This window comes from Herpailurus yagouaroundi, unplaced genomic scaffold (assembly GCF_014898765.1).
Source record: "Herpailurus yagouaroundi ecotype Mexico unplaced genomic scaffold, PumYag 197, whole genome shotgun sequence".
Classification (NCBI taxonomy): Eukaryota; Metazoa; Chordata; class Mammalia; order Carnivora; family Felidae; genus Herpailurus; species Herpailurus yagouaroundi.
Window position 1 is genome coordinate 8,268,668 of NW_024412428.1, and position 12,563 is coordinate 8,281,230.

The window sequence follows — 12,563 nt, forward strand, 5'->3', positions numbered from 1 at the left end:
GTAAAAACTTCATCAAGATATAATTTTCATACCACACAGCTCAGCATGTAAAGTGTATAATTCAGTGGTTTTGGTACAGGGTTGTGCACCTGTCAGCACGGTCTATTTAGAACACTTTTATCACCCCAAAAAGAAATGCCGTGTTCTTTAGCTGTCACCCCTGAGTGCTCCTGTCCTCTCATGTAAAGCTGAAAGCTACGTTCACCCTCCAAAGCAGCTAATCGATTATATTCCCACAAATGGTCCTTTGGGTGCCATTTTTCTCATACCCATCCTGTGTTATCAAAATATTTCACCTTTCTCAGCCTCATAGATGAAAAATTGCATTTTACTTTGGTGTGCACGTATTTAATCCTGACTGGTGCTGGCCATCTATTTGTATATTTTTTTGGTCATTTGGATCACCTACGTGTGCCCTGCTCTGTAGACCTACTTTAAATACAAGCAGCGTAGGGGCGCCTGGGTGGCTCAGTCGGTTAAGCGTCCGACTTCAACTCAGGTCACGATCTCACGGTCCGTGGGTTCGAGCCCCGCGTTGGGCTCTGGGCTGACAGCTCAGAGCCTGGAGCCTGCTTCTGATTCTGTGTCTGCCTCTCTCTCTGCCCCTCCCCCGTTCATGCTCTGTCTCTCTCTGTCTCAAAAATAAATAAACGTTAAAATAAATAAATAGATACAAGCAGCGTATGGTCATTGCCTCATTTGACCTCATCCACGGGTGCGTGGTACGTGGGGCAAAGACCACCGTGAAGTCAGTTCATCCAAATTACAGAAACAAGAGAAGCCTCCAGAGAGGCCTCGTGCACCCGGACACGCACCCTGGGGGCTCATTACTGGGGGGCTCCCTGGGCGTTAGGTAAAATTATTGCCCCTCTGCTTGCCTCAGTTTGACTTTGTCTCAATCTACCAGCTACTAACTCTTATTAAATGCACATTCCATGGTCTTCATCCTGTGCTATTAAAATCCAGTCACCCCAGGGTAAACCTGTCGTTATATACGCACCTCTTACCTAGCCCGTGGATCCTGATAGCTTTTTTCACCAGCTACAGTCCCCGGTGAGACCCCTAACAACTTTTCCCTGGCTGGAGGGTCTTTGGGAAAAGCTGGAGCTTTGCTAAAGCCAGGGAGCCAGACCTTGTGGGCGCAGGCATTGTCCCACTGCTGCTGAGCCCCTGTGGCTGTTAGTTACTGTCACATTCAGGGACTGTCGCCTCCAGTGAACCCTCGACCTTTTTCCACCACAACCTCACTGCCAGGCACCAGAAAGCCTCACACTGATCTACTATTCATTCTCGTATTTATCAGCAAGCAAAGGCCGTCTTCATCCCCAGTGGTCAGCCCAGTGCACCCCCAGCAATCTGTCCCTTAGGTAAACCTCGCCTAAAAGATCTACTCACAGCAGATGTGACAACAATACTCAGGGGCATCGCTAGCATATTTGACACTCTAGATGGGCCATTTGGAGTATCACCTCCTGTAGAAACACTTGCAATGTAACCTTGCAATAATCAGTAATAAGCATTCTTTTCCTGACTCACTACGTAAACACTTCAAAAAGAAATTTCGTCTTAAAGATGATCCACATGATTAATATTCGCGAAGAACACAGTGCCACTTCTGTGCTATTTCTGCCAAACACGCGTGACCCAAATCTAGTAGTGAGGAATCCTCAGACAAACCAGATGGAGAGACATTCTACAAAAGAAGTGGCCTTTCGTCTTTAAAAGTGTCAAGGTCCTGAAAGGCCAGGACAGACCAAGGAGTTCCCCAGATGGAAGGAGAATAAGGAGACCATACAGCTAAATGTAACTCGTGTTTTACACCCAGATCCTTTTTTCTGGAAAGGGTTATTAGTGGGACAGTTGGTGAAATTTAAATGGGTCTGAGCATTGGATAACACTATCAGATCTGTGTTGATGTCCCGATTTTAATGATTCTATTGTGGTTATGGAGGAGAATACCCTGTTTGTAGGGAATATACATTAAGGAATTCAGGGTTGGTGACAGCAGGTCAGTGTCTTACTTTCAAATGGTTCAGCAGGAAGGGGCGCCTGGGTGGCTCAGTCTGTTGAGCGTCCGACTTCGGTTCAGGTCATGATCTCAGGGTTTGTGGGTTCAAGCCCCGCCTCAGGCTCTGTGCTGGCAGCTCGGAACCTGGAGCCAGCTTCGGATTCTGTGTCTCCCTCTCTGTCTCTGCCCCTCCCCCACTCATTCTCTCTCTCTCTCTCTCTCTCTCTCTCTCTCACTCACTCAAAAATAAATAAAACATTTTTTAAAACTTTAAAATAAACTTAAAATGGTTCAGCAGTAAAAAGTCATTTATATAATAACGTATAATAACTTGTACTGTACAGCCAAGTTTTGTCTGTAATTTTTTTTTAAATACAAAAACTATTTTTAAAAACCTCAACAGTGAGGCACCTGGGTGGCTGAGTCGGTTAAGTGTCCGACCTCGGCCCAGGTCATGATCTCACGGTTCGTGAGTTTGAGCCCCACATCGGGCTCTGTGCTGACAGCTCAGAGCCTGGAGCCTGCTTCAGATTCTGTGTCTCCCTCCCTCTCTCTCTGACTCTCCCCCACTCACACTCTGTCTGTCTGTCTCTCTCTCTCTCAAAAATAAATAAACGTTCAAAACAAAATGAAAAAGAAAAAAAACCTCCACCGTAATTGTAGCAATTGTTTAGAACTTAGGCCAACAAAAGACTTTTTTGAGGAGGATTATTTTTCACAGGCATTCTTCAGAATTGCTGGTATAAGGTAACAAAAAGGCTTTCAAAGTTGATTCGGTTATTGCTTTTAAATTCTCTAAGACAGCTTACACGATGGCACCCACCAACCTACCCTTGGTATACCCTGATCACGTTGGTAAATCGCACAGACAGCCTCTCCAGATTGCGCACTGGAACCCTCCATCAGATGGTGGGATGTGGGAAAACACTAGAACAGGAAGGCCCTGGGGACGGTGTTAGGCTGCAGGGCTGGCCAGATTCTTACACGTGGTTTACACAGGACAATGTGCCTATGTGACCTCCAGCCAACCGCCACTCATTTTCCCAAGGAAAACACGTTTTGAAACATCTCCATGCTAGGAGCACCTGGGTGGCTCCTTTGGTTAAGCATCCGACTCTTGGTTCCAGTTCGGGTCATGATCTCGTGGTCTTGTGAGTTCAAGCCCTGCGTCCGGCTCTGCTTGGGATCCTCTCTCTCTGCCCCTCCCCAACTTGTGCTCACTCTCTGTTTCAAAAAAATAAATAAACATCTCCATGCTAATTAAATAATTTTTTAAGAGCCAAATGCGACAAAGAAGCCCTTGAATGAGCTGCCTTGTCGGGGGTGGGGAGGGACTTCTGATTTGGGCGTTTTCAAATGCTGTGTGACCAACCTTGGGTGTATATTCCTGATCCTAACCCACCCTCCCAGTTAACCAGCACACATACCCATTCACTCAGTTACAGAGTAAATGGCAGTGTTTCCCCAGCTTGCAGCGTGGCGCGGAGGGCACGGTCGCACCCAGTCTTTGTGGAAGGCACATGGGGTGCACGTGCACCCTGGCCATCTGTGTGCACGAGCTGGGTGTTAGCGACTCCACTTGAACTGACCACGGTGGGTTGTCCAGGTGTTTTCTCCTTCTTGGAAGCCGTTCGTAGTCGAGGCAGCCGTCTTTAAAACGGAAGCAGTCACGCCTGCCTGCAGCCTGGGGGAGGCATAGACGCTAAGCCAGAGTGGCTTCAGGGGCAGCCCATGCAGAGGAGTTCTGAGCGGTTAGTCCCTCCGGTGGAGAAGAATGGTGTCCGTGAAACTGCGTCACTGTCCCCACCTCGATCTTGCCTTGAGATAGTCCCATCGGGCAATGCGGCCTGGAGGGAACAGCCTTCAGGATCCGTGTCCTCCCTCGCCCCTGCCCTCACCCCACCGCCCCCTTCCCGTCGTGTCCTGTCTCCAGCCCCCAGGTACACCCTGGTCCCAAACCTTGATGGGCAGGAGAGTCGCCTCAGACCTTGTGAAAAGTTGACATCCTGAGCCCCTCCCCCTCGGGGTTCTAATCCACTCAGGGTGCGCCTAGCAAAATGCCCAATATTCTGAGGGTGCACCTAGCACTTTGAACAAATGCCCAATATTTTGATGCCTCGGGTCCACGGACCCTCAGAGGAAGCCGGCTCTAGTGCGGGAACCCGGGGCTTGCGGTCGGAAAGCCCAGGTTTGCCTCCGCAGCTCTGTCTCCGCACCCCGAAGGCCCTCGGGTAAGTCACCAGAGCTCCCCGGGGCTCAGGTTCGACCTCAACCCCCAGAGTTTGGGGCAAGGATCCAGCGGGGTAGGAGGCGAAGCGCTTTGCAAACCGCGGGGCTCTGCAGACGGTGATCCGCCCGGCGGGTATTGACCTCGGTCATCCGCCCGGTGATCACTTGACCTCGGTGATCCGCCCGGCGGGTATTAAAGACCCTCGGGGTCGATCCTTTTGGTGCCCCCGAACCAGCTGGCACAAAGATGTCATTCTCCCCCTCCGCACCAGCCTTCAACGCGGCCAAGTGTGAGAAACTACAAAAGGAGAAGGAGGACCTGGAGTGGAGGTTTGAGGAGCAGGTGCGCGAGCTGGGCTGGCGGCAGCAGGCGGAGCTCCAGGACCTGGAGGAGAGGCTGCAGGTGCAGTTCCAGGCGGAGGCGATGCGCCTGCAGGAGGCGCACCACGCCCAGCTGCTGCGGATCAAGTGTCAGCACCAGGAGCAGGTCAGTGTCTCGGGCTCGGGGCTGTGGCTGTGCTGTTGGGACCCGCAGGTGGAAGGTGGAGGGGAGCCAGCGCTGCCCCCCGCGAGAAGTCCGCTCCGTAGGTGAGCTCTCCTGCGCGGTTCACCCTCCGACCTCGTTTCGTCCTGCCGTCCTCCCTCTCCCTCTCCTCCGGCCGCCCTGGCCTCCCTCTCCCTTCTTCTCAGGCGGGCTACCCCGCACCGGGCGCTGGCGCACTTGCTGTGCCCTCTGCCTGGAATGGTCTCCCTCTGGACCTTCCGTGGCTCCCTCTTTCCGTCTCAACCAGCTTTTCCTCCAGTCGCTTTCTCAGTGAGGCCTTGCCTTGTCTAAAATTACAGCCCCCCCCCCCCCCCCCCCCCCACACACTCTTCGTGTCCCCTCCTTGCTCTAGGGTTCCCTCAGCGCTTATCACTGTCGAACATACTAATTTTCCTTGGGTCTTCTCTTTCTCATCTGCGTATTCCGCGAGGGCAGCGACAATCACAAGCAGAGGCACGTCTAAGCCCTCGTGAGGCTCCAGGGACTGCTCTTAACTCTCTACCTCTACTAACTCATTTAGTCCTCACACCAGCCCTCCGAGGTGGGTACCATTATCGTCCCCATCTTATAGGTGAGAAAACCGAGACCCAGAGGTCACAGTGCTGGTCACGGAAAAGCCAGGGTGGAACCCAGTCTGGCTCCAGAGTGCGTGCTCTCCAGCGCGAAATTAGAACTGTCTTCCAGGCTTCTTAGGCAGCGGTGGATGTCTGCCTGACCGTGCCTGCCCTCCGCGCACCTGCTGAATGAAGGCATGAGTCCCGCTGGTTAACCTCAGCCCAGCAGTCTTGTCAGAGAGGGCAGTGCATCCCGGAGCAACTAGAGAGGATTCCCAGGGTTGTGCTGCCCCCCATCCCAGCCACTGCCCTCCCCTCCCCGCTCCCAGGACTGCCTTTCATGCAAGGAGACAGGGGCCCGCTGTACTTCTGGGAGCACCTGCACAGCCCCATTCTTTGCCCCTCTTTCCAAGTCCCCAAGGCTCTGATGCCCCAATGCCCACCTCCTAACGGGTGTGTTATTTCACGTAGTCTGCTCGTGACATCCCGAAAGTAAACTGGCATTTGTGAAGAGCGCCCTTTCAATCTCGGGCGAGCGCTGAGTGGCCCTCCATTATTGCGAACGTTCATGATCATGAACATTCAGGCTGCCCTCGGACTGCTTCCAAATAAACATCCCGGATGGTGGCGGTCCCCAGGGGCTTGGGGACTCAGGAGGCACCAGGCCCAAGTCAGAGTAATGATAAGTACTGTTGTTGTCCTTTAGACTCTCCTCTCGGACAGCACTTTATTCAGCTTCTCAGGTTAGCATTCTCCTTTCCTGGAGGCCTGTGGAAACCGGACACACCTGCCTGCTTGCGGTGCTGTAGACCTTGAGATCAGGAAACAGAATAGCTTACAGCTAGAGTTACCCTGCTGCTGCTAAGATTAGAAACTGAGCCCCAGCGTCTTTCCTCCTAAGCTTGCAGAGCAGAGCTCCCGTGAGTCGACGTTTGCACCTGCTGTAGCCTTACCGATCTCCTGGCCCCTCAATACGTCTCAAACGTGTGCAGATATCAACTAGTTCTGTGCCTCTGTGTGGGCTGCTCATTCCCACTTTTATGCAGAGTGCCTTTGCCTCCATATCCACTAAAAGACTTCTGGTCTGAAGATCTGTGGTCACCAGCAGGAGAAGGTGCTTGGAGGGAGCCCTCTGAGCAAAAGCTCCTGTTGGGGTGTGGTGAATGGAAACCACGGAACACAAGCCACAGCCTAGCGGGCCCGTCCACCAGCAGGGCGCCACCTGGGGCCTCACTCGAGTGTCACTGGTGCAGAGACACATGCCGGGAGATGTGCTCTCGCCTGGCCTCTAAGCTGGGACATAGCAGCCTTGTAGAGATTTTATGCTGGGAATTACTGGAAAGAAAGAAAGGCCCTGACTTTCCCACTTGAGGACGAGTTACGTAAGCTACCAATGTGTTTTTAAGAAGTGCTCTGTCTTATGAAGGCTTCTGTCCTTGATCCTTCATAATAAATAGCTAGTGATTCATTTATTTATTCATCTAGGCAGAGGATATTTAGCGAATGCCACGGTCCACAGGGCATTATGGCAGGCCACTGCGAGAGATGGCAAGATGTGGAAGGTGTGGATTTACTCCCTCAGGTTACAGATCAGGAAAGTTCCCACACAAGTGCCCGAGAAGCTGTAATACTGGGTGAGAAATACGGAGGATGTGTTGAGGAATTTAGATCACTTCCAGCTGTGAAGATAAGGGAACGCTTTATGGTGGAAATAGCGTCTCGAGACTTCCTATGTGAGCAAACCCTGCCTATGAAATTCCACTGGTGGGGGTGGGGGGGGGGATGGGTGGTGATTTAAATCTGTGAATGATTCGGGTCCCCGATTCTGCTGCTGCATATCCCTTCCCCAGCAGAGAGCAATGCAGGCGGTGAGGAAGAAGGCGAAACGTGCCTCAGTCCAGTGATTCCAATTTCCGGACAGAAAAAACGCTCATGTGTTCAGGGCAGGGTGAGAGTCAAGTGTATGAGTGCGACGGAGATTTGGATGGTCCGCTCCCCGCGTCAGTTACCCGTGCGGGAATCTCCGCGCTCTGTGGGTCTTCCTTATCAGGGACGATTGCATTTGGCAGGGCTATCTCCACAGGTAGCGGCATCTCTGGGCTTCTGGAACCTTCAAAATCAAGCTAGCCCATCTGCCTTCTCCTCGTGCCCCCGTGCCCCACGGCGGGCAGGGGGGAGGCGGCGTCAGCTTTGACGTGTGGGATTTTCAGAGGCTTTACTCAGGTCGGGAACTCACTGTTAAGGCAGGCCGACCTCTCAGTTCACCGCAGGGTCTCCCGTAGGACACATCCAGCCCTTCCGTCAACTGGAGGGGCAAAGACTGTCCCTGCCTACACATGGGAATCACTTGGGACGACTTGGGACAAAACACACCTCATCGTCCTTGGCCCACGTGAACTGAATCAGAATTGCTGAGTGGGTCCTGCCACGGGGTGGTTTGTGAAGGCTCCCCGGGGCCCAGCACCGCAGGTGTCCTGGGACGTGCAGGGCCCTGTCCTGCGGTCTCTGCTTCGGGGCACGAGCAGGGGGCATGGCCTTACCCCTTGGCTTTCTTCTGTGACTTCAAGACACGGCACGACTTTTACTTTTCACATGGGACTAAAAGGTGTTTCATTAACATCACCTCTCATTCTGTTATGTGTGGCCAGCTGCACATTAACAGAAGCCAGCTTGCCAGAGCTTTCCAGAAGCACACAAAACCGATTTTCACTGTAAACACACTTTTTCCCTTTCCGCCCCAGACGTAGTTCCTTCTTTGCCCAGCTTGCCGCCGTCCTCTCTGGGCTGCCTGTGGCTGTCGCCCAAGGATACTTCGCCACACAGTCCGGTGTTCAGGGATCGGATTTGTGACCTTTGACCCCCTTGCTCCAAGACCCTTTGGCTGTCTTACTCCCTGACCCGGCCCGGAAGTCGCGAGTCCGGGGCCGCTGGCTCCTACCTGCGTTATGGGTTGCGCTCCACAAAGGGGGGAGCAGAGCCCTCCTTGAGGAGCAGTGGTGCTCGCCCTTTGGAGTTTCCGCCCGCTCTGTCTTGTGTCCAGGACATGCCTTCCGCCCTTTCCCGAAGAAATCATCCTCATAGGCTTGCTGGCAGGCTCAGCATCCCCACGCTTAATCAGAACGTACAGAGGCCACTTTGTCCATCATCTTGCATTATGTCTCTTTGGTCCTGCTCGGCAGGCATTCAGCTCCCATCAGCGGAAAGTACACTCTCCCTAATCAGACAGAATGAGGTCCCTAGGGGCCCTCTGTCTTCCAGCACCAGAGCCCCCACACGCCGGGGGGGGGGGGGTGGCTGAAATGGGAAGATAGGGGCTTCTGTGAACAGGTGCCCACGTGCTGAGCTGCAGAGGGACAGAGGCGCACCCGTGAACGTGAGGCTGCCCTGAGTCGATGCCCAGGACACTGTGGCAGCGATGGAAGGGAAGGGAAGGAGGGGGCCCCTCGTTACCTAGGGAGGAACATTAAGAGAGCCCTGGAGAACAGTAAACATGGCGTTTCTGCATGACGGCGACTGTTGGACGGACACGATGACAGACGCCCCTGTGGCACAGCCCTCAGCCCCCTCTCCCTGGAGAAGGGAGGAGGGCGGTCCAGCAGCGGTTCAAGGGGGCCCTACCCCGGGGTTCTAAAAGGAGAAGAAGGATGCCTCATCCAGCCCAAGTGTGCCGTGGGCTGTCTAGTTTAGCGCCTTTTGCCTCTGACTGGGCGGCCGGTGCATAAAAGGAGCTTGCGTTTCCCTCGGTTCGGCTGGGCTGAACCTGCTCACGTGCCTTGAGAAGTTCTCGCATCTTCTCAGGCTGAGAGCCCTTATTGGCTCCTTGGGACCGTGAGCCCGTGCTCCAGAAGGCAGCCAGCAGCCGTGGGAAATGTCACGGGGATTAATATGACAAGAGGGAGGATGCCAAAAGCAGGCAGCCCCTCCCTCGTATTCTTCAAAACCCAAAAAGACACACAGAAACCCAAATTACTGAAGAGTAAGGATTACTGTGCCCACATTTGGGCTCAATGGCTCTCCTTGGGTTCTTTCAAGGCCTACTGGGCTTTCCTCTCATTGCATGTGGGCTTTCAGAGTTAGGGACTTACTAATTCATTCATAAAAGCACCTCTGAGGGGCCGTAGCAGTTAGATCATGCCCTTCCACCGTTCCTAACATGTTGGGGGCAGTGTTTTATCACCACTAAGTCAAAGACCTGCCTTCCACCTGACCAGAGGGCCACGTATCTGGCCACAAACATAATGTAGCATTGCCAGTCAGGGCACATCCCCCTCCAGGGATGCATGGGACTCTTCTGGAGCTCAGCCCTTCCATCCATCTCTCTTTCCTGAAACCACCCATGGCAGTTTCTGGAAGAGCCCGATACATTTGAACCATACCAAGGTCTGATGAAAGATCTTTCTTTATACCGAAGCGGGTCACATCACTCCAAATAATGTGTGGGTACTTGTTTCTACAGTGTGCTATGGGCTTCACTGACATCAGTAATAAAGCAGAAAGAAAAGATATTTCCATTTGTGTTTTAAAGTCGGGGATTTATTTCTCCAAGAGACTAAAAGGCTTTGGACAATGATGCCATAAAAACCTCATATAAACAGGAATTGGACAACTAAACACTGTGGTAATCAGCCTTTCTGCTGATTGGCTTCAGAGCTCTGAGCCTTAAGGAAAAGATCGTTTAACCAAGAATGGCCAGTAAATAAAAGAATCGTTGCACACCATGTCCGTTTTCCTATGATAAGGCAGCTTTCCTCACACAGCGGAGTTCACTGTTGGTTTTGCCAGAGATATTTCTTTTCTAGCGGATGAAGTTTTCATTTTCCGCAGGAGAGAGAAGTCAGGCAAATTCTCCTATGCGATTATCGTATCCAGAACAGGAATCGGTCCCATTTAAAACGAAAAATACTCCAATGCCTCCACTTCACGAGTGGGCTTCCTTTCTTGTGCAGAACCCTTCCTCCCTTCAGATCAGAGGTCGGCTTGTGAATTATCCGCAGACACATGAGGGACCTAGAGTCCCCTCTTAGCGGGTGGCTGACTATGACTGGCTAGAAGCAACATATTCACAACTGGTCCACCGAAGAGCTTTAGGACCCGGGCCCATTTCCCGGTCCAGTGTTTTTCAAATGCCAGGTTTTGACACAGTAGGTTGTGAAATGAATTTAGTGGTTTGTAACTGGCATTTTGGAACACAAAGTAAGGCAGAAATGTTAAAGCCAGATTATTGCAAATAGGAAGAAAAGGTGCTGTTTTGTGGAACTTTGGTTTCGCGGGTGCACACGCCCCTGCGTGATGTAACACACTGTGGTGTTTTCTACCGGTGGGTCACGGACCAAGAATTTAGAAGAACGTTCTCCTGGTGTGCTACTAGGAGGAGAGGCGGGGTTTTTTTTTTTTTTTGCAATCGCTCCTGAAAGCCATGTATTTGAAGTTAAAGCAACAGCCACACCAATAACAAACACAGTAAACGTGTGGGGAGTGCTGGGTTGCAGCGATCGGGAAGGGTGAAAATAAAAATCCTGAACCAGCTGCACCCCCTGTGATTACATTCTGGAAATGTGCCTTCAGCCAGAGAAACCAGAGCAGCTGCACATTGCCTGGGAGGGCCAAGTGGTAATCTGGAGGGCACGGTTACGGGGAAGCAGGTGCAGCGAGCACGCACAGATCTGCCGGCCTGCCTCGGTGCTGGTGACAGGATCGCGACGCATTCGCTGCAGTCTTGCTGGGGGAGGCAACACAGTGTGTTGGAGAGAGTTTCGCCTGTGGCGTCGGACAGACCTGCGCCGACTGCCGGCTCTGCCGTTTACGAGCCCTTGGCAAAACATTTCAAACCTCCCTAAGCCTCGGTCTCCTTGTCTGTTAAATGGGCATAAAAATACCTGGTTGGTGATGCTGCTGTGAGAGCCAAGTGCAGTAACCAATAGCAGGTGCGTTAATAGAGGTCAGTTCACTTAACGTACCTTGTGCCTTCACGCTCCCGCCTGTCACTGGGCAACAGAGACCAGAGCACCCAGTAGAGGACCCTCTTCTTTTCCTTAGGCACCATTACCTCATAGTGATTGGTGAAGGGGGAGGAATGGGAGGAGGAAGGGGATGGGCCGGAAGCCAGGCCCAGGGCAGTGAAGAGATGACTCGGGCAGCCGTCCCCCATGGGGAGCTGCCATCTTCCTGCGGACAGCCGGGCTGTGGCAGTGACTTCCCTGTGACCTCCCCCGATTCCGGGGCTGCCACGTCATCACCGGACCCTGGCTCTCCTGCCTCGGCACAAGGCCGAGATAGCCGTCATCTCGGCAGAATGACCTGTCCTTGGCGTTTCGGGCCACGGACCTTTCTAGTTGGGATTCCACCTCTGTCCTCCAGGCCGCAAGGACACTGCTGCCACCCCTCCCCCCACTCTGTGTGTAACCATAGCTGTGGCCTCCTTCAGGTAGAAGACATCACGGCCAGCCATGAGGCTGCTGTCCTGGAGATGGAGAATAACCACACGGTAGCCATCGCGATCCTGCAGGACGACCACCACCACAAGGTCCAAGGTAGCTACCGGCCGCCATATGTGCGGCCCTTCGGGGTGGGTCGTGTGAGCCCAACCTCTCCTGCCATCCTTCTTCTCGTGCCCCTCTTCCCATTTTCCCTTCCTTTCCTTCCGGTCTGTCTTCCGTGTCGCTTCCTGTGGCAAGAAGAGCTAGAGATCCAGGATCCATCCAGGTAACCACTTCTTTCCTCAGAAGCAGCCCCCCCTCAGCCCTGCCTGGATACGAGAACCCTAGGGAGCCATCCCAGGGGCTCACGCCCAGCCCGGGTCCCAGCTGGGGCTCCTCGGTGGCTGTTCTGGGGTGCTGCTGCTGGCTGTCGCGACTGCTCAGAGCTCCTGAGATGGTTCTGATGGGGTCTCGAATCTTGAGAAGCACTATTCCCAAGTACGCCTGGAAATCCTGGGCTTTACCTTGTCTCGTCGCCTCTCAACACAAAATGGCAAGCCGGTGTAGGTCCGTGCACTTGCCCACACTTGTGGTGTGCTCAGGGCCACAGCAGCGCCCCTCTGGATCTGCGTCTCCACACCTCATAGCCACGCACCGTATGCCCCGTGGGCTAAACAGAGTTCCAGACGGTGGGATTTCTTTCTACATTTTTGTAACTTGAATGATCTTTCAATACGTAGAGGTTTTTGTGGGTCGTAACAACAGTAACAACATTTACTAATTACTATCAGGATTTTGACTTTGCCAAAGAA

At 53.0% G+C, this 12,563-nt stretch overlaps 1 protein-coding gene across 3 annotated transcripts in view; it reads left to right on the forward strand.

The window, feature by feature from the left end:
* MTUS2 (microtubule associated scaffold protein 2) overlaps positions 1–12,563 on the forward strand; it is a 546,859-nt gene that overhangs the window by 519,827 nt on the left and 14,469 nt on the right. For all 3 annotated transcript variants that reach the window (XM_040448119.1, XM_040448120.1, XM_040448121.1), the window contains 2 exons: positions 4,510–4,724; positions 11,760–11,865. In XM_040448119.1, the coding sequence (XP_040304053.1) occupies positions 4,510–4,724; positions 11,760–11,865 (321 nt within the window). The remainder of the gene's footprint in view (positions 1–4,509; positions 4,725–11,759; positions 11,866–12,563) is intronic.